This window comes from Mustelus asterias, chromosome 21, assembly GCF_964213995.1.
Source record: "Mustelus asterias chromosome 21, sMusAst1.hap1.1, whole genome shotgun sequence".
Taxonomy (NCBI): domain Eukaryota; kingdom Metazoa; phylum Chordata; class Chondrichthyes; order Carcharhiniformes; family Triakidae; genus Mustelus; species Mustelus asterias.
Genome location: NC_135821.1, coordinates 3,147,686 through 3,175,020, shown reverse-complemented (window position 1 = coordinate 3,175,020; position 27,335 = coordinate 3,147,686). Strand labels below are relative to the sequence as shown.

General features: G+C 49.1%; 1 protein-coding gene across 1 annotated transcript; it reads left to right on the top strand.

The window, feature by feature from the left end:
- Nucleotides 1–3,266: 3,266 nt before the first annotated feature.
- saxo3 (stabilizer of axonemal microtubules 3) lies at nucleotides 3,267–15,699 on the top strand. The gene is made up of 5 exons (XM_078237079.1): nucleotides 3,267–3,443; nucleotides 4,122–4,322; nucleotides 5,182–5,343; nucleotides 9,553–9,680; nucleotides 14,525–15,699. The coding sequence occupies exons 1-5, from the start codon at nucleotides 3,345–3,347 to the stop codon at nucleotides 14,931–14,933; spliced, it is 999 nt and encodes a 332-aa protein (XP_078093205.1). The 5' UTR covers nucleotides 3,267–3,344; the 3' UTR covers nucleotides 14,934–15,699.
- The last annotated feature ends 11,636 nt before the right edge of the window (nucleotides 15,700–27,335 follow it).

Sequence of the window (27,335 nt, the reverse complement as noted above, 5' to 3'; positions counted from 1 at the left end):
TTGAACCCCCAAGCTGCCTGCATTTGGCCCATATCCCTTTATACCCATCCATCTTACCCATGTAACTAAACGCTTTATAAAAGACAAAGTTGTACCTGCCTCTACTACCTCTGGCAGCTTGTTCTAGACACTCACCACCCTCTGTGTGAAAAAATTGCCCCTCTGGACCCTTTTGTATCTCTCCCCTCTCACCTTAAACCTATGCCCTCTAGTTTTAGACTCCTCTACCTTTGGGAAAGATATTGACTGTCTAACTGATCTATGGCCCTCATTATTTTATAGATCTCTATAAGATCACCCCTCAGCCTTCTACGCTCCAGAGAAAAAAGTCCCAGTCTATCTAGCCTCTCGTTATAACTCAAACCATCAAGTCCCGGTAGCATCCTCGTAAATCGCTTCTGCACTCTTTCTAGTTTAATAATAACCTTTCTATAATAGGGTGACCAGAACTGTACACAGTATTCCAAGTGTGGCCTTACCAATGTCTTGTACAACTTCAACAAGATGTCCCAACTCCAGTATTCATAGAAATCATAGAAACCCTACAGTACAGAAAGAGGCCATTCGGCCCATCGAGTCTGCACCGACCACAATCCCACCCAGGCCCTACCCCCATATATTTTACCCACTAATCCATCTAATCTATGCATCCCCAGGACACTAAGGGGCAATTTAGCATAGCCAATCAACCTAACCCGCACATCTTTGGATTGTGGGAGGAAACCGGAGCTCCCGGAGGAAACCCACGCAGACACGAGGAGAATGTGCAAACTCCACACACACACTGACCCAAGCCGGGAATCGAACCCAAGCATGCCGAATGCCGCCTTCTGCATTCTGTCCACCTGTGACTCCACTTTCAAGGAGCTATGAACCTGTACCGCTAGATCTCTTTGTTCTGTAACTCTCCCCAGCGCCCTACCATTAACTGAGTAAGTCCTCCCCTGGTTCAATCTAAGAAAATGCATCACCTTGCATTTATCTAAATTAAACTCCATCTGTCATTCGTCAGCCCAGTGGCCCAATTGATGATCCCGTTGCAATCCGAGATAACTTTCTTCATTGTCAACTATGCCACCAATCTTGGTGTCATCTGCAAGCTTACTATGCCTCCTATATTCTCATCCAAATCATTAATATAAATGACAAATAACAGTGGACCCAGCACCGATCCCTGAGGCACACCGCTGGTCACAGGTCTCCAGTTCGAAAAACAACCCTCTACAACCACACTCTGGCTTCTGTCATTATCCATTTAGCTACCTCACCCTGGATCCCGTGAAATTTAACCTTATGCAACAACCTACCATGTGGTACCTTGTCAAAGGCCTTGCTAAAGTCCATGTAGACAACATCAACTGCACTGCCCTCATTTACCTTCTTGGTTACCCCTTCAAAAAATAAAATTTGTGAGACATGATTTTCCACTCACAAAGCCATGCTGACTGTCCCTAATCAGTCCTTGTGTCTGTGGATCCTGTCTCTTAAAATACCGTCCAACAACTTACCCACCACAGATGTGAGGCTCACCAGCCTGTAGTTCCCAGGCTTTTCCCTACAGCCCTTTTTAAACAAAAAGTCACAACATTTGCCATCCTTCAATCTTCAGGCACCTCACCTGTGACTATTGATGATTCAAATATCGCTGCTAGGGGACCCTCAATTTCCTCCCTAGCCTCCCACAATGTCCTGGGATATACTTCATCAGGTCCCGGGGATTTATCTACATTGATGCACTGTAAGACTTCCAGCACCACCTCCTCTGTAATATGTACACTCCTCAAGACATCACTATTTATTTCCCCAAGTTCCCTAACATCTATGCTTTTCTCAACAGTAAATATGATGAGAGATATTCATTTAGGTACTCTACGATTAATTTTGTTGGAAAGGAGACATTGGTGTTATGTATCGAATACACAGTCCAGCTTTGGCTCCTGTATGCAATTTTTGACATTCAATTTCATCTATCACGCACCACACCATTCTCCTCCCAGTCTACGGTGGCACAGTGGTTTGCACTGTGACCTCACAGCACCAGGGACCTGAGTTCAATTCCCGGCTTGAGTCACTATCTGCGGAGACTGCACGTTCTCCCCATGTCTGCATGGGTTTCCTCTGGGGGTTCCGGTTTCCTCCCACATTCCAAAAGATGTGCTAGTTAGGTGCATTGACCATGCTAAATCCTCCCTCAGTGTACCCGAACAGGCACCGAAATGTTGGAACTCGGGGATTTTCACAGTAACTTCATTTCACTAATAAATAAACTTGCACCTTATTCTCTTCCCCCACTCCACTCCCAATTGCATTTAGCACTCACTGTATAGCCTTGTTGTCCTGTTGTGGGATTTGTTCACAAATCTGTGTGCCCATCATCTGCTGACAGATTTCCCCCAAACCCAGGAAGGGCAAAGGTGATACATCTTCCAAATGTTGCTATGGCATCTTCAACATGCACCTGAGACCATTCCTTCCAGCCCTCTGCTGATGCTCCCTGGGGGGTGGAGACTGGGAGCTCCCCCCACTGTGGGGTGGGGAGATAGTTTCCCCCACTGCAGGGTGGGGAGAGGGGGGTTCTCCTCGGTGGGGAGAGGGGAGTTCTCCTCGGTGGGGAGAGGGGAGTTCTCTTCCGTGGGGAGGGGGAGAGACAGTGTCCCCTGGTGGGGTGGGAGAGTTTGTCCCCTGTTGTGGGGGGGGGGGGGGGAGAGTTTCCCCCTGTGGGGAGAGACAGTTCTGCTCCTGCGGGGTGGGGACGGGGTATTTGTCCCCTATGGGGAAGGGGAGAACCCCCCCCCCACCCCTTTGGGATGGGGACGGGTTGTTTGTCCCCTGTGGGGTAGGGAAGAACAGTTTCCCTTTGTGGGGTGGGGTGGGGAGGGGGAGTTTGTCCCCTGTGGGGTGTGGGGGGGGGGGTTTGTCCCCTGTGGGGTGGGGGAGGGGAGTTTGTGCCCAGTGGGGAGGGGGAGTTTGTCCCCTGTGGGGGGGGGGGGGGGGGTTGTCCCCTGTGGGGTGGAGTGGGGGAGTTTGTCCCCTTGTGGAGTGGGGAGGGGGAGCTTGTCCCCTTGTGGAGTGGGGAGGGGGAGTTTGTCCCCTGTGGGGTGGGAGGGGGAGAGTTTCCCCCCTGTGGGGTGGGAGGGGGAGAGTTTCCCCCCTGTGGGGAGGGACAGTAACCCCCCCCCCTCCCCTCCCCCCTCCAATGCTCTGGGTTCCAGCCATCGCCTCGATGACGTTTCTTGTGTATCAATTGTATCCAACTGGCGGTTTCCAGGGAAACGAAACAAACAGCAGAGGCGGCCGGAGGAGGCGGAATGGCCTCGGCGGAGGGGCAGCGTTAGGATAAAAACATGGCAGCAACGGAGAGAAGGCACGACTTGCATTTAACAAGCTCAGGCACTGGGCTACATTACACCCCAGCCCGCTACTTCCCACCCTCTGACTTGAAAGTAAGTGGATTAATCCCCTCCTCACAATCATTCATTCAAATACCTCTCAATCTAAATTAATCTGAGCCTGAAAATAAGGGGTGGAAACTCAGCCTGCACACTGGTGTGATTTCTTATTGACTCATGTATCGGGATACAGTGGAAAGTATTGTTTCCTGCGCTTATACAAAGCATACCGTTCATTGAGAAGGAAAAGAGAGGGTGCTTGGTACAGTCACAGCTAGGGTGTAGAGAAAGAGGCCAAAACATTGTGTGATTTCAGGAAGAAATTAGATATAGCTCTTGGGGCTAAAGGGATCAAGGGATATGGGGGGAAGGGGGGATCAGGATATTGAATTTGATGATCAGCCATGATCACAATGAATGGCGGTGCAGGCTCGAATGGCCTCCTCCTGCTTCTAGTTTCTATGTTAAGCCTGAATCCCTGCCATTATTCAAATATAAACTCGGAGCTCAAAGGACATCAAATGCGTGAACAACCGCCCCGGTTGCTAGCACCAGGAAGTCACAGAATTATGTTCGGAGCGTTTGCCCTGACTGACTTCCCGAATTACTAACCCGATGACATTGTGGACCACGGTGGTACTCCAATGGGGATCTCGTCAAGAGAGGCGTTGTATTCCAGGTAAGATAGAGAGGGAGGTCTCTGGCAGTAACGATATCCCCTTCTTGTTTAAGACTTTTCTGCCAGATCCTCTTCCTCCAAAGCTGAGAGAGAAGGACACCATCCACCCCTACGATGAAGTCTTTAACAGCTTCGAAACTACGACTGGCTCAACGCACAATTTGAAGACCATCGGAGGTGTGCTTGGTCACCCACGCTTCATGAAAGTTCCCCATCACTGGAATGTTCACTACATGAAGGATTTGTCAGAGAAGGTGAGGACAGCAAAGGGCGAGTCTCGATGGCTCCTCAATGTTTCACTTGGAGTCTTTTGTTGGCTGGTGTGTTTACCAGGGTGATGATCAATATTGGCATTTAACCATGTGGCACTTGCTGTGTTTTTTAGCCAAACGCTCAGGTACAATGTGGGCCTAAAACCAGGGTAAAATTGTCACTGTACAGGATGGGGTTAGATACAGAGTAAACCTTCCCCTACACTGTCCCCATCAAACACTCTCTTTTGAGAGCAGATATCCACTCCATCTGACGAAGGAGCAGTGCTCCGAAAGCTTATGGTATTTGCTACCAAATAAACCTGTTGGACTTTAACCTGGTGTTGTGAGACTTCTTATTGTGCTTACCCCAGTCCAACGCCGGCATCTCCACATCATGCCCATCAAATACTCCCAGGACAGGTACAGCATGGGGTTAGATACAGAGTAAAGCTCCCTCTACACTGTCCCCATCAAACATTCCCAGGACAGGTACAGCACGGGGTTAGATACAGAGTTAAGCTCCCTCTATACTGTCCCCATTGAACACTCTCAGGGCAGGTACAGCACAGGGTTAGATACAGAGTAAAGCTCCCTCTACACTGTCCCCCATCAAACACTCCCAGGACAGGTACAGCACGGGGTTAGATACAGAGTAAAGCTCCCTCTACACTGTCCCCATCAAACACTCCCAGGACAGGTACAGCATGGGGTTAGATACAGAGTAAAGCTCCCTCTACACTGTCCCCATCAAACACTCCCAGGACAGGTACAGCATGGAGTTAGATACAGAGTAAAGCTCCCTCTACACTGTCCAGGGAAAGTTTTGTCAACATCCCTGTTTTCATTCTTTATTTTGCAGCTAAGCCGACGAGACTGGAGGACTCCTCTGAAGATGGTGAACCAGACGAGTGAGATGAAGGATAAATACACGGGGAGACTCCCACACTCCCTGGACACTGCGTTTCAGGCTGGGCCACAGCCGTTCATCCTGGCCAACCATCACACCAATGGACCGTCAAAAGTAAGGCCCATAAAGGCCATGCGGCCTTGGTCAGTGACAGCTGGCTTATAGTTTAAATGTAATCTCATAGTTTAAACATGACATAGTGTGTACGCAAGGCACAGCAAGCAAACAGTGGCATGAGCAACACACACACACACACACACATACAGAGAACATGGATGTACATGGATGAACAGGCGCACAAACGCAGAAGCACACACAGGCATACAGTGCAGAAGGAGGTCATTTGGCCCATCAAGTCTGCACCAACCCCAATCCCACCCAGGCCCTATCCCCAAAGCCCCACGCATTTACCCTAGCTAATCCTCCTGACAGTAAGGGGCAATTTAGCATGGCTAATGCATCTAAAAGTAAAGTTTATTTATTAGTCACAAGTAAGGCTTACATTAACACTGCAATGAAGTTACTGTGAAATTCCCCTAGTCGCCACACTCCGGCGCCTGTTCGGGTCAATGCACCCTAACCAGCACATCTTTCAGAATGTGGGAGGAAACCGGAGCCCCCGGAGGAAACCCGCACAGACACGGGGAGAATGCGCAAACTCCACACAGACAGTGACCCGAGCCGGGAATTGAACCCGGGTCCCTGGCGCTGTGAGGCAGCAGTGCTAACCACTGTGCCACCGTGCCACTTCTGTGCAAATGGAGACACAGACAAAGACACACACAAACACACTCTCACATACGCACACACACTCACAATTGTACACACACACACACATTCAGAGACACACAGACGTACACACACGCACACACATGCGCACACTCACATACACACAAACACACACGCACACACACGCGCACACACATTCATAAACACAACTCACACACACATGTGCAAACACACACAGTCACACATACATAGTCACAGTCACACACACACGTAAACACACATACACACAAACACACGCACACTCACACAAACACTCACACACTCATACACACATGCACACACAGCCGACACACAAATTAGCTCACTCACACATACAAACACACACACGCACACACACACGTGCTCTCATTCACACGCACACACGCTCACTACACACACACACTCACACACATACGCACACACAGAATCACACACGTGTGCACATATGCACACAGACTCAGACTCACACACACACAGACACACATGCGCACACACATACGCACACTCACACGCACATGTTCACACACACACGCACACACTTAGAGACACACAGACACACACACAGACATTCAGACTCACACATGCACACAAACACTCATGCGCGCACACACAGTCATACTCACACTGTCACACACGCACACACACATGCTCACACACACGCATGCACACGCGCACACACACGCACGCACAAGCACACACACGTGCAGAATCACACTCACACTGACACGCGCGCACACATACACTCACACACACATACACATGCACACACATATACATGCATGCACAAACACACACTCATACTCACACACATTTAGACTCACACATGCACACACACGTGCACACACACGTGCTCACACACGTGCATATACACACACACACATACAGTGTCACACTCACACTGACACACAAATTCACGCACACACAGTGTCACACTGACACACATTCGCACTCACACACGCACTCACACACACTCACGCATGCACACACAAACAAACACACACACGCACTCATACTCGCACACATTCAGCCTCACACTCAGACACACACGCAGACACTCACACACAGTCACACGCAGACACATGCATACACTCACACACAGACATATGCACACGCGCACACATTCTCACACACACACTCACATACAGAATCACACTCACACTGACACACGCACACACACACATACACGCACACACACACACATACGCACACACGCACACACAGACACATGCACAGACACATGCATACACTTCCACACATGCACACACTCACATACACACTCATGTACACACTCACAGACACACACACAGTCACACACACATTGACACACACACACGCACACACACACGTACACACACACGTACACACACACACGCACACACACACACACGTACACACACACACACACACACGTACACACACACACACAGACTCACACACACGCACATAGACACACACACACGCACACACACACACACGTACACACACACACACACGTACACACACACACACAGACTCACACACACGCACATAGACACACACACATGCATGCACACACAAACACACACACAAACACACACACAGACACACACGCGCGCGCGCACACAGACTCACACACACATGCACACACACACATGCACACACACATGCATGCACACACATGCACGCACTCATACTCACACTAAGATGGCACACACACACAGAGACACACGCACAGACACAAGCACAGACACACGCATACACACACTCTCCCACACACACTCATACACAGACACACTGAGACACACCCACCCACGCATATGCGTATACACACTCACATACAGACACACACACTCACAATCGTACACATGCACACACACACACACACAAACACACATGCACATACACACACACGCACACACACAGTCACACTTACACTGATACACACACGCACACACGCATACACACACTCATACTCACACACATTCAGCCTCACACACACACAAACACTCACACAGTCACACTCACACTGACACACATGCACATGGAGACATGTGCACAGGGACACACACACAACACACGCATGCACACATGCATCCGCATACATACACACGAGCACACACACACATGCAAACAGACACGCACACACACACTCACACAGGCACACACACGCACGCATGCACACACAAACAAACACACAAACAAACACACACACACATCCAGCCTCACATACACACACGCACAGACACACTCACAGACACACTCACAGACAGGAACACATTCTCATGCACACACACACACACACGCGCGCGCGCACACTCACACACACACGCGCACACACACTCGGACTCACACACACGCACATACACACTCACGCACACACACACACACATGCACACACAAACACACATACTCACACACACAAAGATGGCACATACACACACACTCACACATAGACACACGCACAGACACAATCACAGACACATGCATACACACACACACTCCCACACACACATTCATACACAGACACACTCAGAGACACACACACTCACATACACAGACACGCACACATGCACACACACGCAGAGTCACACTTACATTGACACACGCGCGCACACGCAGACACGCGCACACACACACTCACACAAACACACATGCACACACACTCACGCATGCACACACAAACAAACACAAACACACACTCATACTCACACATTCAGCCTCACACACATACACACAGGTATTCACACACGCACACGCACAAACACACACCCTCACACTGACACACATGCACACGCAGACACGTGCACACGGACACACACTCACACACACACATGCATCCGCATACTCACACACATGAACACACACACATGCAAACACACACACACACTCACACAGGCACACACAAGCACACACTCATGCATACACACACACACATTCAGCCTCAGACACACACACACACACACTCACAGACACATGCAGACAGGCACACATTCTCACACACACACACTCATATGCACACACACACACACACGCACACACACACACGCACACTGTCACACACACACACAGATTCAGATACACACACACATGCACGTAAAACACACACACGTAAAACACACAATCAGACTCACACACGTGCACTTACACACACACAAAAACACTCACGCACACACACAGTCACACCCACACTGACACACACCCGCATACGCACACACATGCACTCATGCACACGCACTCATACTCACAGACACAGACTCACACACAAAGATGGCACACACACACACACACACACACACACACTCACGCATGCACACCCGAACAAACACATACACACTCATACTCACACATAATCAGCCTCACACACACACACCTGGAATGATTGTTGAACTTTCCCTCCGAATATTTTGGGTCGAGGTTGGGATTGTGTTGTATGAGACATGCCCCAGTGCTGATGATAAATCCTGTGAGGTCCATCTCACACATGCAGAAACAGCACTGCGAATGACCAGCATTCACAGACTTCTAGTTATAGTCACTGAATGACGTGGCGACCTTAACTCCTTTCTTCTTTCTCAGAATATCGTTGCCAGTACCGAGAATCCAGCTCTGGCTGGCCAGGAGTACTACATACGAGACAAAGATGTTCTGCGTCTCAATGACATTTACTTATCCACAACCAACAAGGATTTCAGGGCTTTTAAAAAGTAGGTTTATCCTTTACTGCGTTCTTTGACTTTCCAATCACACATTTCCACTTGAACAAAGAACAAAGAACAGTACAGCACAGGAAACAGGCCCTTCGGCCCTCCAAGCCTGTGCCGCTCCTTGGTCCAACTAGACCAATCGTTTGTATCCCTCCATTCCCAGGCTACTCATGTGACTATCCAGGTAAGTCTTAAACGATGTCAGCGTGCCTGCCTCCACCACCCTACTTGGCAGCGCATTCCAGGCCCCCACCACCCTCTGTGTAAAAAACGTCCCTCTGATATCTGAGTTATACTTTGCCCCTCTCACCTTGAGCCCGTGACCCCTCGTGATCGTCACCTCCGACCTGGGAAAAAGCTTCCCACTGTTCACCCTATCTATACCCTTCATAATCTTGTACACCTCTATTAGATCTCCCCTCATTCTCCGTCTTTCCAGGGAGAACAACCCCAGTTTACCCAATCTCTCCTCATAGCTAAGACCCTCCATACCAGGCAACATCCTGGTAAACCTTCTCTGCACTCTCTCTAACGCCTCCACGTCCTTCTGGTAGTGCGGCGACCAGAACTGGACGCAGTACTCCAAATGTGGCCTAACCAGCGTTCTATACAGCTGCATCATCAGACTCCAGCTTTTATACTCTATACCCCGTCCTATAAAGGCAAGCATGCCATATGCCTTCTTCACCACCTTCTCCACCTGTGTTGCCACCTTCAAGGATTTGTGGACTTGCACACCTAGGTCCCTCTGTGTTTCTATACTCCTGATGACTCTGCCATTTATTGTATAACTCCCCCCTACATTATTTCTTCCAAAATGCATCACTTCGCATTTGGAGCTCTGACGGTGCCCCAGCCTGCATCAGAAACAACTGATTTGATTTGATTTATTATTGTCACATGTATTAACATCCAGTGAAAAGTATTGTTTCTTGTGCGCTATACAGACAAAGCATACCGTTCATAGACAGGGAAACGAGACAGTGCAGAATGTAGTGTTACAGTCATAGCTAAGGGTGTAGAGAATCTGGTTGTATCACTGCTTGTTTTGGCTCCTGCTCTGCCCAAGGCCGCAAGAAACCACAAAAGGTCGTGAATGTAGCCCAATCCATCACACTTCCCACTGCCTCGGGAAAAGCAGCCAGCATTATCAAGGATCCCACGCACCCCGGTCATTCTCTCTTCCACCTTCTTCCGTCGGGAAAAAGATACAAAAATCTGAGGTCACGTACCAACCGACTCAAGAACAGCTTCTTCCCTGCTGCCATGAGACATTTCGACAGACCTACCTCATATTAAGCTGATCTTTCTCTTCACTCTAGCTATGACTGTAACATTACATTCTGCAGGGCGGCATGGTGGCACTGTGGTTAGCACAGCTGCCTCACAGTGCCAGGGACCGGGGTCGATGCCCGGCTTGGGTCACTGTCTGTGTGGAGTCTGCACGTTCTCCCCATGTCTGCGTGGGTTTCCTCCGGGTGCTCCGTTTTCCTCCCACAATCTGAAAGACGTGCTGGTTAGGGTGCATTGGCCGTGCTAAATTCTCCCTCAGTGTCCCCGAACAGGCGCAAGAGCGTGGCAACTGGGGGATTTTCACAGTAACTTCATTGCAGTGTTAATGTAAGCCAACTTGTGACACTAATAAATCAACTCTAACCGTCTCCTTTCCTTCTCCCCTAAGTAGTCTATGAATGATATGAAGTAAAAGTTTATTTATTAATGTCACAAGTAAGGCTTACATTAACACTGCAATGAAGTTACTGTGAAATTCCCCTAGTCGCCACACTCCGGCGCCTGTTCAGGTCAATGCACCTAACCAGCACGTCTTTCAGACTGTGGGAGGAAACCGGAGCACCCGGAGGAAACCCACACAGACACGGGGAGAACGTGCAGACTCCACACAGACAGTGAACCAAGCCGGGAATCGAACCCGGGTCCCTGGTGCTGTGAAGCAGCAGTGCTAACCACTGTGCCACCCCATGTTTTGTCTGTATAGCGCGCAGAGAAGCAATACTTTTCATTGTATCCCAATACATGCGACAATAATAAATCAAATCAAATCCTTTTAAATCTCTGCCCCTCAGTCACTTACCTCTCCACTGATGTAAATAGGCCTTTCTCACCCATTCTATCCATGCCCCTCGCAATTTGCACATCTCGATCAAATCTCCCCTCAGCCTGCTCTGCTCCAAGAAGAACAATCATCGCCTATCCAATCTTTCCTCATAGCTGCAATTTTCCAGTCCTGGCAACATTCTTGTGAATCTCCTCTGTACCCTCTTTAATCCAATTACATCTTTCCTGTGGTGAGGTGACTAGAACTGCACACTGTACTCAAATTGTAGCCTAACTAATGGTTTATATATTCCCAGCACCGCTTCCCTGCCCTTATATTCTATGATGTGGAGATGCTGGCATTGGACTCCTTCTCTCTCTATATTCTATACCATGTATTCTATACTATGGTTAATGCCTTCCTGGCCACCTGTCCCGCTACCTTCAGGGATCTGTGAATCATAGAATCCCTACAGTGCAGTAGAAGGCCATTCGGCCCATCGAGTCTGCGCCAACTCTTCAAAAGACCATAAGACATAGGAGCAGAATTAGGCCACTCGGCCCATTGAGTCTGCCCCGCCATTGAATCATGGCTGATATTTTTCTCATCCCCATTCTCCTGCCTTTTCCCCATAACCCCTGATCCCCTTATTAATCAAGAACCTATCTATCTCTGTCTTAAAGACACTCAATGACCCGGCCTCCACAGCCTTCTGCGGCAAAGAGTTCCACAGATTCACCACTCTCTGGCTGAAGAAATTCCTCCTCATCTCTGTTTTAAAGGGTCATCCCTTTAGTCTGAGGTTATGCCCCTTGGTTCTAGTTTTTCCGACTAGTGGAAACATCCTCTCCATGTCCACACCTTTGGGCACCAAGGAGCAATTTAGCATGGCCAATCCATCTGCACATCTTTGGAATGTGGGAGGAAAACGGAGCACCCGGAGGAAACCCACGCAGACACGGAGAGAACATGCAGACTCCACACAGACAGTGACCCAAGCTGGGAATCGAACCCGGGTTCCTGACGCTGTGAGGCAGCAGTGCTAACCACTGTGCCACCGTGCCACCGTGCCACCATGCCGCCATAGCACGTTGATCATTCCAAGGCACTACATTAAAGCATTATCAAACAAACTTTGGCCTTGAGCCACACAAGCTGATTGGTCCAAAGGGTAGGTTTCAGGGAGCGTCATAACGGAGAGGCAAGATTTCGGGAGGGAATTCCAGAGCTTCGGGCCCAGGCAGCTGAAGGAAAAGTGCAGCATTTAGATGGTATGCAACTTACATAAATAGAACAGATCTCAAGAGGGTCATCTGGCTGGAAGAGGTTACAGCAAGAGAGACAGGGGGAGAGGGAGAAGGAGAGGCCCTGGCAGGATTTGAAAACAAGGCGAGAATGTTGAAATCACCTCCTTTCTTGATTGTGTTCAAATTCTGCCCAGAAATTGGCCCTCAACTCTGACCGTCCTTCCCTGAATCTTTCTCCCTGTCCTTCCTGACGATGCTCCTTGAAGCTTTGATGAAGCTTTTGATTAGAATCCACCTGATTCAAATGTTGGAACAAAACGTGAGATGTTCTTTCGGTCACCGACTCTGATATCTCTTCCCGGGGTCAGTGACATCTTTGTTTTGTGACATTCCCATTGAGGTGGCTCGATGGACAAGCAACCTGTCCCAGGAAACTCGCGCTGTTGGAACAGTCGGAAGGAGGGAGGGAAGGAGGATGAGCTGTGCCTGCCTCGTGTGCCTGTGGATGGTGATAGATGGATGGGCTGATAGAGGGAGGGTGAGAGGGAGGAAGGGAGGAACAGATGGCGAGAGAGAGGAGGAGGGAGAGAGGGACAGATGGAGAGAGAAAGAAGGAGGGAGGAAGGGACAGATGGAGAGAGAGAGAAGGAGGGAGGGAGGGACAGATGGAGAGAGAGAGAAGGAGGGAGGGAGGGACAGATGGCAGGAGGGAGGGATGGAGGGACGGATGGAAGAAGGGGGGGGAAAGGACAGATAGAGGGATGGAGGGAGGGATGGATGGGGAGAGAGAGAGAGAGAGAGAGAGGGAGGGAGGGACAGATGGAGAAAGAGGGAGGGAGGGATGGATGGCAGGAGGGAGAGATGGAGGGACAGGTGGAAGAAGAGAGGGAAGGACAGATGGAGGGAGGGACGAATGGAGGGAGGGAGGGATGATTGGAGAGAGAAAGGGAGGGAGGGACAGACGGGTAGACAGATGGACGAACGGAGGAAGGGAGGGAAGGAGGGACAGAGGTACAGATGGAGGAAGGGAAGGAAGGATGGATAGATGGATGGAGGGATGGAGAGAGAGAGGGAGAAGGAGGGATGGATGGAGAGAGAAAGAGAGGAAGGGGAGGATGGACGGAAGAGGGGATGGAAGGATGGATAGAGGGATGGACAGAGGGATGGAGAAGGAGGGATGGATGGAGAGAGAAAGGGGAGGATGGATGGAAGAGGGGATGGAAGGATGGATAGAGGGATGGAGGGAGGGATGGATAGAAGGAGGGAGGGATGGATGGAGAGGCACCTTGGTTCGTTTTGCTATGCTAAAGGCTTTATGCCAAGTTGTTGTAATAAACCTCTTCCCACTCTGCGTTCCTCTGTTCCTGTCTCCCATTCGGTGACATTGGTGCAACTTTCAATCCACCCCGCACATTCTTCCGGTCGTTTCCCTGCTCCGATGGCTCCTCCTAAGCACATTGACCCCTGAAGATGGAACTTTAATGATTTGTTTCTCCCCCCCCGGCCCCCCTCTCCCCCACCCCCCGTCCATTCCTTTGCAGGGAAGAGTTGGAGGGCTTCCCCAAGAAGGACATCGCCACCTACTGGGAGATGGAAGACTACCCGAAGACCTGGGGCCACGGCCTGAAAGAAAACCCACTGCCCAAAGACGCCCAAAGGGTCATCCGTGGGCCTGGCCCGATGATCGACCCCAGCGTCTTCTCTAAGGCGACGAAGATCCCTCCCTTGCCCAGGCGCCTGCCGCCCGTTCCGAATCGGGGCCTGAAGACACAGTATCAGGAAACGTACCAACAGCCCAATGACGTCAAACGGAAACAGGATCTCTACTACCAGCTGCGGGCGCCCTGGGTGTTGACCCGGGAGGGCTCCACTCCGGAGATCTTGTCCGTCCCTCAGATGTACAAGACAGAATACATGACGCATGGAGGCCAGCGCCCTGCCCTGGTGTGAGACAAAAAGTGTCTTTCTCTGCCTAAGAAAACCCAGGTCTAAAGTGATTAGCTTTGCCTTTACAAAAGAGAATATATTGGAATCCTGGTATAGAGTCATCCAGCGCAGAAGGAGGCCATTCGGCCCTATTTGTACCTCTCTGAAATGGCTGTCCAATTTGTCCCATTCTTTACCCCGTAGTCCTACAATTGTTCTCTTTTTTCCCCTTTCAAAGCATTTATCCCCTCCCCTTTTGAAAGTTATTATTGAATCTGTTTCCACCACCCTTTCAGGTGGCCCCGTTCCAGATCACGGCAACTCGCTGCGGCGAATAATTTCTGCTCGTTCTCCCCTGCTCTGTTCTACCCCCACCCCACCTGGACTTTTTTGGCCAGTTAAATCCACCCCCCCCCCCCCCCCTCCCCCCAGGTTACTGTGCCTCTGGTTTCTCCTCAGTCAAACCCTTCAGAATGTTAAACCCTTCGATTAAACCACCCCTTCTTGACTCGAACTTCGTGAGGGAATTCCCCCGTCGTGTCTCCCACAGGCGCCGGGCTTTGGGCAAGATCTCTGTGTCGCTCGGTGCGTCAACCCTCCAGCTACTTCCCCACTTAACCAGCACAGGGAGATTGAGAACTCAAGTGCAGGAATGCACAAAACAAGTTATTTTTTTAAACCATACCTTTCGCCGTAAGTGAAGACCATCAATGAGGGGGGAATCTGCAAACCATTCACGTGGGAGGAGGCAGAGCAACTGGGAAATGATTCATTAAAGTTTAAAACTGTGAAAATCTCCTGAGTGATTTCTGAATTACCTTTGGAAGGGGGCAGTTGGGCTAAAAATCTTCTCCGTCCCCCGTTCCTGCTGCTGTTTTATGTTATCGCACTAAGCAAACGCTGTCAGCCCTGCTGGTTGGATCTGACGATTGGTGTCCTCCTAGACGATGATGACAGGACAGACCCATCAACGGTGAACATACAGATTGGTTACGTTAGTCCCAGAAAGAGTCGGAAAGGGTTGGACACTCTGGTGGTCAGATGTTGCTTAATTATTTTCAACAGTTTTTATGTCACGTGGGCATCGCTGGCTGGGCAGCATTTGTTGCCCATCCCTAATTTAAGAATCATAGGATCCCTGCAGGGCAGAAGAGGCCATCCGGCCCATCTAGTCTGCGCCAACTCTCTGACAGAGTATCTTATCCAGGCCCTTTGCACTGACCTATCCCTGTAACCTCACACATTTAGCATGGCCAGTCCACCTAACCTGCACATCTTGGGACACTGAGGGACAATTTAGCACGGCCAATCCACCTAACCTGCACGTCTTGGGACACTAAAGGGCAATTTAGCATGGCCAATCCACCTAACCTGCACGTCTTGGGACACTAAGGGGCAATTTAGCATGGTCAATCCACCTAAACCTCATATCTTTGGACTGTGGGAGGCAACCGGAGCACCCGGAGGAAACCCACGCAGACACGGGGAGAATGTACAACCTCCACATGGACACTGATCCAAGGCCAGAATTGAACTTGGGTCAACCACATTGCTGTGGCTCTGGAGTCACATGTAGGCCAGACTGGGTAAGGACGGCAGATTTCCTTCCGTAAAGGGACATTAGTGAACCAGATGGGGGGGGTTTTCCGGCAATGGTTTCATGGTCATCAGTAGACTTTTAATCCAGATTTTTATTCAAATTTCACCATCTGCCGTGGTGGGATTTGAACCCAAGTCCCCAGAACATTATCCAGGGTCTCTGGATTACGAGCCTGGTGATAACACCACTGCGCCACTGCTGTTCATGGGCAGCAATAGGATCTTGGTGTCAATTCTTTTCAAAAGAGACACAGGCTTTACAGATCAGAGCTCTCAGGTGATGTTACTGGGTCATTAGGCTGGATAAGTTAAAGTTAAAGTTCATTTATTAGTATCACAAATAAGCTTACATTAACACTGCAATGAAGTTACTGTGAAAATCCCTTAGTCGCCAGACTCTGGCACCCGTTCAGGTACACGGAGGGAGAATTTAGCACAGCCAATCCATCTAACCAGCACGTCTTTCAGACTGTGGGAGGAAACTGGAGCACCTGGAGGAAACCCACGCAGACATGGGGAGAATGTGCAAACTCCACACAGACAGTGACCCAAGCCGGGAATCGAACCCGGGTCCCTGACACTGCGAGGCAGCAGTGCTAACCACTGTGCCGCCCCCATGACACGTGCAAGGAATACTGCACATAGCAATCGTGCACAATGTTATTTCTTGCTTGGTGTTTTCCCCCTCTTGTATTCCATCGTTGGATGAAAGGAAAGGGATGACATGTTGGCCACTAATGGACTGTCACACAATCTTTACAGTGCAGAACCAGGCCATTCAGCCCATCGAGTCTGCACTTGCTCTCTGGAAGAGTATTCTACCCAGTCCCACTCCCCAGCTTTATCCCCGTAACCTTGCACGCTCTTTTCAGATAGCAATCCCAATTCACTTCTGAATTGAACTCCATTTTCAAGTTTGCTGATGACACCACCGTAGTGGGTCATACCTCAGACAATGGTGACACGGAGTTCAGAAATGAGATAGAGAACTGGTGCGACAGCAATAATCTCTCCCTCAATGTCAAAACGAAGGAGATTGTCATCGACTTCAGGAAGCGTAGTGGAGAACATGCCCCTGTCTACATCAACGGGGATGAAGTAGAAATGCTCGAGAGCTTCAGGTTTTTAGGTGTCCAGATCACCAACAACCTGTCCTGGTCCCTCCCCATGCCGACGCTATAGTTAAGAAAGCCCACCAACGCCTCTACTTTCTCAGAAGACTAAGGAAATTTGGCATATCAGCTACGACTCTCACCAACTTTTACAAATGCGCCATAGAAAGCATTCTTTCTGGTTGTGTCACAGCTGGGTATGTATGGCTCCTGCTCTGTCCAAGATTGTAAAGAACTACAAAGGGTTGTGAACGAAGCCCAATCCATCACGCAAACCAGCCTCCCATCCATTGACTCTGTCTACACTTCCCGCTGTCTCGGCAAAGCAGCCAGCATAATTAAGGACCCCATGTTCCCTGGCCATTCTCTCTTCCACCTTCTTCCGCCAGGAAAAAGATACAAAAGTCTGAGGATACGTACCAAATGACTCAAGAACAGCTTCTTCCCTGCTGCCAAATGAGACTTTTGACTTTAAATTAAGTTGATCTTTCTCTACACCCCAGCTATGACTGTAACATTACATTCTTCACCCCCTCCTTTCCATTTCTATGAACGGTATGCTTTGTCTGCATAGTGTGGAAGAAATAATATTTTTCACTGTCTCCCAATATATGTGACAATAATAAATCAAATCAAATCAAATCAATACCTCGATCGAAACTGCCTTCCCAATGCTTTCAGGAAGTTTGTTCCAGACTCTAACCACTCTCTGAGTGAAATGAATTTTCCTCAGATCGCTGCTATCTTTTTACCCATTATTTTGATTCTGTGCCCTTTAGTTGTAGTCTTGAGAGGAACAATTTCTAAAGATTAATGCTGTCATACCCCTCAGGATCTTGAATACCTCTATCAAGTCTGGGCGGCACAGTGATTAGCACTGCTGCTACACAGCGCCATTGACCTGGGTTCGATTCCCGGCTTGGGTCACTGTCCGTGTGGAGTCTGCATGTTCTCCCCGTGTCTGCGTGGGTTTCCTCCGGGTGCTCCGGCTTCCTCCCACAATCCAAAGATGTGCAGCTTGGGTGGATTGGCTATGCTGAATTGTTCCTTAGTGTCAGGGGTACTACTAGGGTAAATGCATGGGGTTATGGGGATAGGGCCTGGGTGGGATTGTGGTCGGTGCAGACTCGATGGGCAGAATGGCCTTCTCCTGCACTGCAGGATTCTATTAAGTCTCCTTTAGCCAACTTTTCTCCAAGGAAAACAGCCCCAATCTCTCCATATAGCTACCATTCTTCATCCGCTGTTTCTTGAAAAGACCACCCAGGGACTCAGGTCACCCTCCTTACACAAAACTTCCGGACTGTAGCGTAGATTGAGCTTTACTGTGTATCTAACCCCGTGCTGTACCTGTCCTGGGAGTATTAGATGGGGAAAGTGTAGAGGGAGTTTTACTCTGTATCTAACCCCATGCTGTACCTGCCCTGGGAGTGTTTGATGGGGACAGTGTAGAGGGAGCTTTACTCTGTATCTAACTCCATGCTGTACCTGTCCTGGGAGTGTTTGATGGGGGACAATGTAGAGGGAGCTTTACTCTGATTCTAACCCTGTGTTGTAGTTGTACTGGGAGTATTTGATGGGGAAAGTGTAGAGGGAGCTTTACTCTGTATCTAACCCCATGCTGTACCTGAGCTGGGAGTGTTTGATGAGGGCAGTGAAGAGGAACCTTTACGCTGTATCTAACCCCATGCTGTACCTGTCCTGGGAGTGTTTGGTGGGGGACAGTGTAGAGGGAGGTTTACCCTGTATCTAACTCTGCGCTGTACCTGTCCTGGGAGTGTTTGATGGGAGCAGTGTAGAGAGAGCTTTACTCTGAATCTAACCCTGTGCTGTACCTGTCCTGGGAGTGTTTGATGGGGAAAGTGTGGAGGGAGCTTTACTCTGTATGTAACCCTCTGCTGTACTTGCCCTGGGAATGTTTGATGGGGACAGTGTAGAGGGAGCTTTACTCTGTATCTAACCCTGTGCTGTACCTGTCCTGGGAGTGTTTGATGGGAACAGTGTAGAGAGTGCTTTACTCTGTATCTAACCCTGTGTTGTACCTGTCCTGGGAGTGTTTGATGGGGAAAGTGCGGAGGGAGCTTTACTTTGTATGTAACCCTGTGCTGTACCTGTACTGGGAATGTTTGATGGGGGACAGTATAAAGGGAGCTTTACTCTGTATCTAACCCCATGCTGTACCTGTCCTGGGAGTTTTTGATGGGAACAGTGTAGAGGGAGCTTTGATCTGTATCTAACCATGTGCTGTACCTGTCCTGGCAATGTTTGATGAGGGACAGTGTAGAGGGAGCTTTACTCTGTACGACATAGGGAGGATAGGAGAAGGGGATATTAGGCAGGGATTTATGGAGTTGGGGTGGAAACTAAAGGCCAAGACTGACAGAGTGGTTATCTCTGGACTCTTGCCTGTACCACGGGATAGTTTAGAGAGGAATAGGGAGAGGGAAGGTTTGAATTCATGGCTGAGGGGATGGTGCAGGAGGGAGGGGTTCAGGTACTTAAGCAATTGGGGCTCGTACTGGGGAAGGTGTGACCTCTATGAGAAGGATGGTCTACACCTTAATCAGAAGGGGACCAATATCCTGGGGGGTAAATTTGCTAAGGCCATGCAGGGAGGTTTAAACTGATTCGGGGGGGGGGAGGGATCCTGAGTAGTGGGGCTGAAAGTGAGGGATGCATGGATGGGGACTGCAATGCACGGCATTGCAGAGGTGGGGTGGAGCAGGGTTTGAAATGTGTATACTTCAATGCCAGGAGTATTCGCAATAAAGTGGGTGAACTTGCAGCGTGGATCAGTACCTGGGACTTCGATGTTGTGGCTATTTCAGAGACATGGATAGAGCAGGGGCAGGAATGGATGCTGCAGGTCCCGGGGTTCAAATGTTTTAGTCGAAGTAGGGAAGGAGGTAGAAGAGGGGGAGGGGTAGCATTATTGGTCAGAGATTGTATCACAGTGTCAGAGAGGAGGTTTGATGAGGACTTATCTGTTGAGGTAGTATGGGCGGAGATTAGAAATAGGAGAGGAGAGGTCACCCTGTTAGGAGTCTTTTATAGACCTCCTAAAAGTTCTAGAGAGGTTGAGGAAAGGATTGCGGAGTCAATCCTGCTTAGGAGTGAAAGTAATAGGGCAATTGTTATGGGGGATTTTAACTTGACTAATATTGACTGGAATTGTTATAGCTCTAGCTCGTTAGAGGGGTCAGTTTTTGTTCAAAGCGTGCAGGAAGGTTTTTTGACTCAGTATGTAGACAGGCCAACTAGAGGTGAGGCTATATTGGATCTGGTGCTGGGAAATGAGCCAGACCAGGTGCTAGACTTGGAAGTTGGTGTGCATTTTGGTGATAGTGACCACAATTCGGTTACGTTCACCTTAGTGATGGAAAGGGATAGGCATGAACCTCGGGCCAGTGGTTTTAGCTGGGGGAAGGGTAATTATGAGGCTATTAGGAGAGAATTAGGAAACATAGGTTGGACTAGGAGATTACAGGGACTGGGAACGTCCGACATGTGGAGTTTTTTCAAGGAGCAGCTACTGCGAGTCTGTGATAGGTATGTCCCTGTCAGGCAAGGAGGAATTGGTAGGGCTAGGGAACCGTGGTGCACCAAAAAAGTTTCTTTGTTGGTTAAAAAGAAAAAGGAGGCTTATGTTCGGATGAGACGTGAGCACTCGGGTAGTGCACTAGAAAGCTTTAGATTGGCTAAGAGGGAGTTGAAGAGCGAGCTTAGAAGGGCTAAAAGGGGACATGAGAAGACTTTGGCGGATAGGGTTAAAGAGAATCCTAAGGCGTTCTATAGGTATGTCAAGAACAGAAGGTTGGTTAGGGCAAGTTTAGGGCCAGTTATAGATGGCAGAGGGAAGTTATGTGTGGAACCGGAGGAGATTGGTGAAGCATTGAACCAATATTTCTCTTCGGTGTTCACGCAAGGGGACATGAATATAGCTGAGGAGGACACTGGGTTGCAGGGGAGTAGAATAGACAGTATTACAGTTGATAAGGAGGATGTGCAGGATATTCTGGAGGGTCTGAAAATAGATAAATCCCCTGGTCCGGATGGGATTTATCCAAGGATTCTCTGGGAGGCAAGAGAAGTGATTGCAGAGCCTCTGGCTCTGATCTTCAGGTCGTCGTTGGCCTCTGGTATTGTACCAGAAGATTGGAGGTTAGCGAATGTTGTCCCATTGTTTAAGAAGGGGAACAGAGACTTCCCCGGGAATTATAGACCGGTGAGTCTCACTTCTGTTGTCGGCAAGATGTTGGAAAAAATTATAAGGGATAGGATTTATAGTTATTTGGAGAGTAATGAATTGATAGGTGATAGTCAGCATGGTTTTGTGGCAGGTAGGTCGTGCCTTACTAACCTTATTGAGTTTTTTGAGAAAGTGACCAAGGAGGTGGATGGGGGCAAGGCAGTGGACGTGGTATATATGGATTTTAGTAAGGCGTTTGATAAGGTTCACCATGGTAGGCTTCTGCAGAAAATGCAGATGTATGGGATTGGGGGTGATCTAGGAAATTGGATCAGGAATTGGCTAGCGGATAGGAAACAGAGGGTGGTGGTTGATAGTAAATATTCATCATGGAGTGCGGTTACAAGTGGTGTACCTCAGGGATCTGTTTTGGGGCCACTGCTGTTTGTAATATTTATTAATGATCTGGATGAGGGTATAGTTGGGTGGATTAGCAAATTTGCTGATGACACCAAAGTCGGTGGTGTGGTAGACAGTGAGGAAGGGTGTCGTAGTTTGCAGGAAGACTTAGACAGGTTGCAAAGTTGGGCCGAGAGGTGGCGGATGGAGTTTAATGCGGAGAAGTGTGAGGTAATTCACTTTGGTAGGAATAACAGATGTGTTGAGTATAGGGCTAACGGGAGGACTTTGAATAGTGTGGAGGAGCAGAGGGATCTAGGTGTATGTGTGCATAGATCCCTGAAAGTTGGGAATCAAGTAGATAAGGTTGTTAAGAAGGCATATGGTGTCTTGGCGTTTATTGGTAGGGGGATTGAATTTAGGAGTCGTAGCGTTATGTTGCAACTGTACACAACTCTGGTGCGGCCGCACTTGGAGTACTGTGTGCAGTTCTGGTCCCCACATTACAGGAAGGATGTGGAGGCTTTGGAGAGGGTGCAGAGGAGGTTTACCAGGATGTTGCCTGGTATGGAGGGGAGATCCTATGAGGAGAGGCTGAGGGATTTGGGATTGTTTTCGCTGGAAAGGCGGCGGCTAAGAGGGGATCTTATTGAAACATATAAGATGATTAGAGGTTTAGATAGGGTGGATAGTGATAGCCTTTTTCCTCTGATGGAGAAATCCAGCACGAGGGGGCATGGCTTTAAATTGAGGGGGGCTAGTTATAGAACCGATGTCAGGGGTAGGTTCTTTACCCAGAGGGTGGTGAGGGATTGGAATGCCCCGCCAGCATAAGTTGTAAATGCGCCTAGTTTGGGGGCGTTTAAGAGATCCGTAGATAGGTTCATGGACGAAAAGAAATTGGTTTAGGTTGGAGGGTCACAGTTTTTTTTTAACTGGTCGGTGCAACATCGTGGGCCGAAGGGCCTGTTCTGCGCTGTAATGTTCTATGTTCTATGTAATCCTCTGCTGTACTTGCCCTGGGAATGTTTGGTGGGGACAATGTAGTGGGAGCTTTACTCTGTATCTGACCCTGTGCTGTACCTGTCCTGGGAGTGTTTGATGCGGACAGTGTAGAAGGAGCTTTACTCTGTATCTGACCCTGTGCTGTACCTGTCCTGGGAGTGTTTGATGGGGACAATGTAGAGGGAGCTTCACTCTGTATCTAACCCCATGCTGTACCTGTCCTGGGGATGTTTGATGAGGGACAGTGTAGAGGGAGCTTTACTCTGTATGTAATCCTCTGCTCTACTTGTCCTGGGAATGTTTGGTGGGGACAATGTAGAGGGAGCTTTACTCTGTATCTGACCCTGTGCTGTACCTGTCCTGGGAGTGTTTGATGGGGACAGTGTTGAAGGAACATTACTCTATATTTTATCCATTGCTATAAAATCTCTGATAAAGACCCAACCTTTCAATGTAACAATATTGCCTTGCGCAATCCTCAAATTAGCCCTTTCCTGACTTTTTCTGAATTGAGTCGTCAATTGAGCAGTCGGTTTTTGAATAATTGGTTAACACATTCCATTTTCCAACAGAGCGGGGTTGAATTTGCACATCTTGCCCCGTGTGTCAGTTATCATTTTGAATTCTTCCTTTCTTCATGGCTGGAGACGTAAGAGTTATTCATAGACTGCCTCAAGGATGTTCCAGAAGAAGCCAACATTTGTGGTAATGCTACTGATCCCAGCTGCCTGACACTAATTCTACCAGTGAACAGGTGGTTTTAGCCTAAAACCTTGTAGCAAGCACAACATCCGACAGATTATTGAATCGAGACAGTTTAATTACAGTAATGGGGGAGGATTAAAGTTTTGAGAATTGAACATTGCAATGGTCTTTTCATTACCAACATCCATCGGATAAACTTTGGCGATGATTTGGATTCCTGTTAACTCTTAAACTGATCATGTGAACAGCTGGAGCGGTAACATAGACATTAACACAACACCACATACAGAACCGCACACCTGTACAACACGTCCACACACAAAGGTGTGTAGGTTAGGTGGATTGGCCATGCTAAATTGTCCCTTAGTGTGCAAAGATGTGCAGGTTAGTTGGATTGGCCATGCTAAATTGTCCCTTAGTGTGCAAAGATGTGCAGGTTAGTTGGATTGGCCATGCTAAATTGTCCCTTAGTGTCCAAAGATCTGCAGGTTGGGTGGATTGGCCATGCTAAATTGCCGCTTCGTGTCCAAAGATGTGCAGGTTAGATGGACTGGCCATGCTAAATTGCCCCTTAGTGTGCAAAGATTTGCAGGTTATTTGGGTTGGCCATGCTAAATTGCCCCCGAGTGTCTTAAGGTGTGTAGTTAGAGGAATTAGTGGGGTAAATATGTGGGGTTACAGGGAAAGATGCTCTGTCAGAGAGTCAATGCAGACTCATACAATCCTACAGTGCAGAAGGAATCCATTCGGCCCATTGAGTCTGCACAGACCACAATCCCACCCAGGCCCTATCCCCATAACCCCACGTATTTACCTGACTAGCCCCCCTGACACTAAGGGGCAATGTAGCATGGCCAATCAACCTAACCCGCACATCTTTGGAGTGTGGGAGGAAACCGGAGCACCCGGAGGAAACCCACGCAGACACGGGGGAGAACGTGCAGACGCCACACATGCAGCGACCCAAGCCGGGAATTGAACCCGGGTCCTTGGAGCTGTGAGACAACAGTGCTAACTACTGTGCCACCGTGCCGTCCCCAGTGGGCAGAACTGCCTACCTCTGCACTGAGGGTCTTCAATGAAATCACCGCCAGGTCAACTCTTCCCTTCAGTGTAAGAGTAGCCTATGGCTGTCTGGGACTGTGGCAACTTTACCGTACCTAGTTAGTGAACAAGCCCGATTTCAATCTTGCGGCCCGTTTAGATGAAGGAGGATCCTCTTGCGGTCCACTCACTAGCCTGGGTTGCTCCTTGCTGGCGTATGATCTGGTCTCATTTCTTGTGTGTGAGATCCCAGCCCCTGAAACTCCCTCAGAGGTGCCCCTTAGAACTAAAGTGTGTCCAAGCTTTGAATCACCATCTGTAACGTGGCTGTGTGTGCCTGGTGCCCAGTGTTAAATGGGGTGCACCTTCTAGAGAGACTTCTTTGCAGCAGGGGCGCTGTGCAAATGTACATAATGCTTAATCCACACTCACATCCTGCAAAGGCAACAGCATCATTAAAGAAAAAAGAGGTCAAAGTGTCCGATTAGTTCCCAATAACCTTGTGGACTAATCCTACGGAAGATAGTCATCACGACAGGAAATAACACTCCCCTATAAAAGGTATGGGACAAAAGGTTTGTCCTACATCTTCCTCTTACCCCGAGCTCCAGTAACAAAACGCACCGGCACCCCAGCTGAAATCAGGTGAGGAGCAGCGGCGAAAACATTACTGCTACGATGTTATTGTTGCATTTTCGCAGGTAGGGATCCGTACCTCGCTGTGGGAGGGGCGTTTCACTCTGATGGGGTTGGGGGGTGGGGGAGAGAGACAGATGGGGACCCGCCCTATTTCTCAAACTGAGGAACTTTAACCCCAGCAAAAGTGGAAAAGGAAAGCAGGAGTATAAAAGTTGGGGTCTGATGTTGCAGATGTATAGAACGTTGGTTCGGCCGCATTTGGAATACTGCGTCCAGTTCTGGTCGCCACACTACCAGAAGGACGTGGAGGCTTTGGAGAGAGTACAGAGGAGGTTTACCAGGATGTTGCCTGGTATGGAGGGGCTTGGTTATGAGGAGAGATTGGGGAAACTGGGGTTGTTCTCCTTGGAAAGACGGAAGATGAGGGGAGACTTAATAGAGGTGTATAAAATTATGAAAGGCATAGATAGGGTGAACGGTGGGAAGCTTTTCCCCGGGTCGGTGGTGACGTTCACGAGGGGTCATAGGTTCAAGGTGAAGGGGGGGAGGTTTAACACAGATATCAGAAGGACATATTTCACACAGAGGGTCGTGGGGGCCTGGAATGTGTTGCCGGGCAAGGTGGTGGAGGTGGACACACTGGGAACGTTTAAGACTTATCTAGACAGCTATATGAACGGAGTGGGAATGGAGGGATACAAAAGAGTGGTCTAGTTTGGACCAGGGAGCGGCGCGGGCTAATTGTTCCTGGTTTCTCGTTTCAAGGCTTCATTCTATGATCATCTTGCTGGTGCCAGTACAGAGTGAGACTGCGGATAGTTGGGAACCTGTCTCGGGGGCAGGGAATTCATATGGTGTTCGTGGAAGTGGAAATGACTAGGGTTGGGAAGCATTTTCCGATCGGGGCCATTGTGATCTCCTGGACTCGTTTCGATCGCCTCAGGGGGTCGGAGAGGAATTTCCCAGATTTTTTTCCCCCATATTGGCCCTGGGGTTTTTCACTCTGGGTTTTCGCCTCTCCCTGGAGATCACATGGTCTGGAATGGGGGGGTGGGGGTAAGTTAATAGGTTGTAATGAACAAAGCATCGTAGCTGTGAGGGACAGCTCGGTGGATAGGATATTGGTATGTAGATAGGCTGGAAAATTGGGCGGGGATCCTGGATTCAGGATTCAATCCTGGACCGGGGAGCGGCGCGGGCTTGGAGGGCCGAAGGGCCTGTTCCTGTGCTGTATTGTTCTTTGTTCTTTGATTACACGATTGCCTAGTTTTGAGATTTGGGGGAGTCATAGAGGTTTATAGCATGGAAACAGGCCCTTCGGCCCAACTTGTTCATGCTGCCCTTTTTTGTTAACCACTAGGCTAGTCCCAATTGCCCGCGTTTGGCCCATATCCCTCTCTCCCCATCTTACCCATGTAACTGTCTTAAATGTTTTTTAAAAGTCAAAATTGTACCCACCTCTACTACTACCTCTGGCAGCTTGTTCCAGACACTCACCACCCTCTGTGTGAACAAATTGCCCCTCTGGACCCTTTTGTCTCGCTCCCCTCTCACCTTAAACCTATGCCCTCTAGTTTTAGACTCCCCTACGTTCGGGAAAAGATATTGACTATCTAGCTGATCTGTGCCCCTCATTATTCTATAGACCTCTATAAGATCACCCCTCAGCCTCCGACGCTCCAGAGAAAAAAGTCCCAGTCTATCCAGCCTCTCCTTAGAACTCAAACCATCAAG

Bases quoted from the DNA above. Each gene is read 5' to 3' on its own strand.
- saxo3 (XM_078237079.1), top strand. From the start codon at position 3,345: ATGGCAGCAACGGAGAGAAGGCACGACTTGCATTTAACAAGCTCAGGC. The intron at 3,444-4,121 runs GTAAGTGGATTA...TTCTTGTTTAAG, and splicing joins TCCCACCCTCTGACTTGAAA to ACTTTTCTGCCAGATCCTCT. The intron at 5,344-9,552 runs GTAAGGCCCATA...CTTCTTTCTCAG, and splicing joins ACACCAATGGACCGTCAAAA to AATATCGTTGCCAGTACCGA.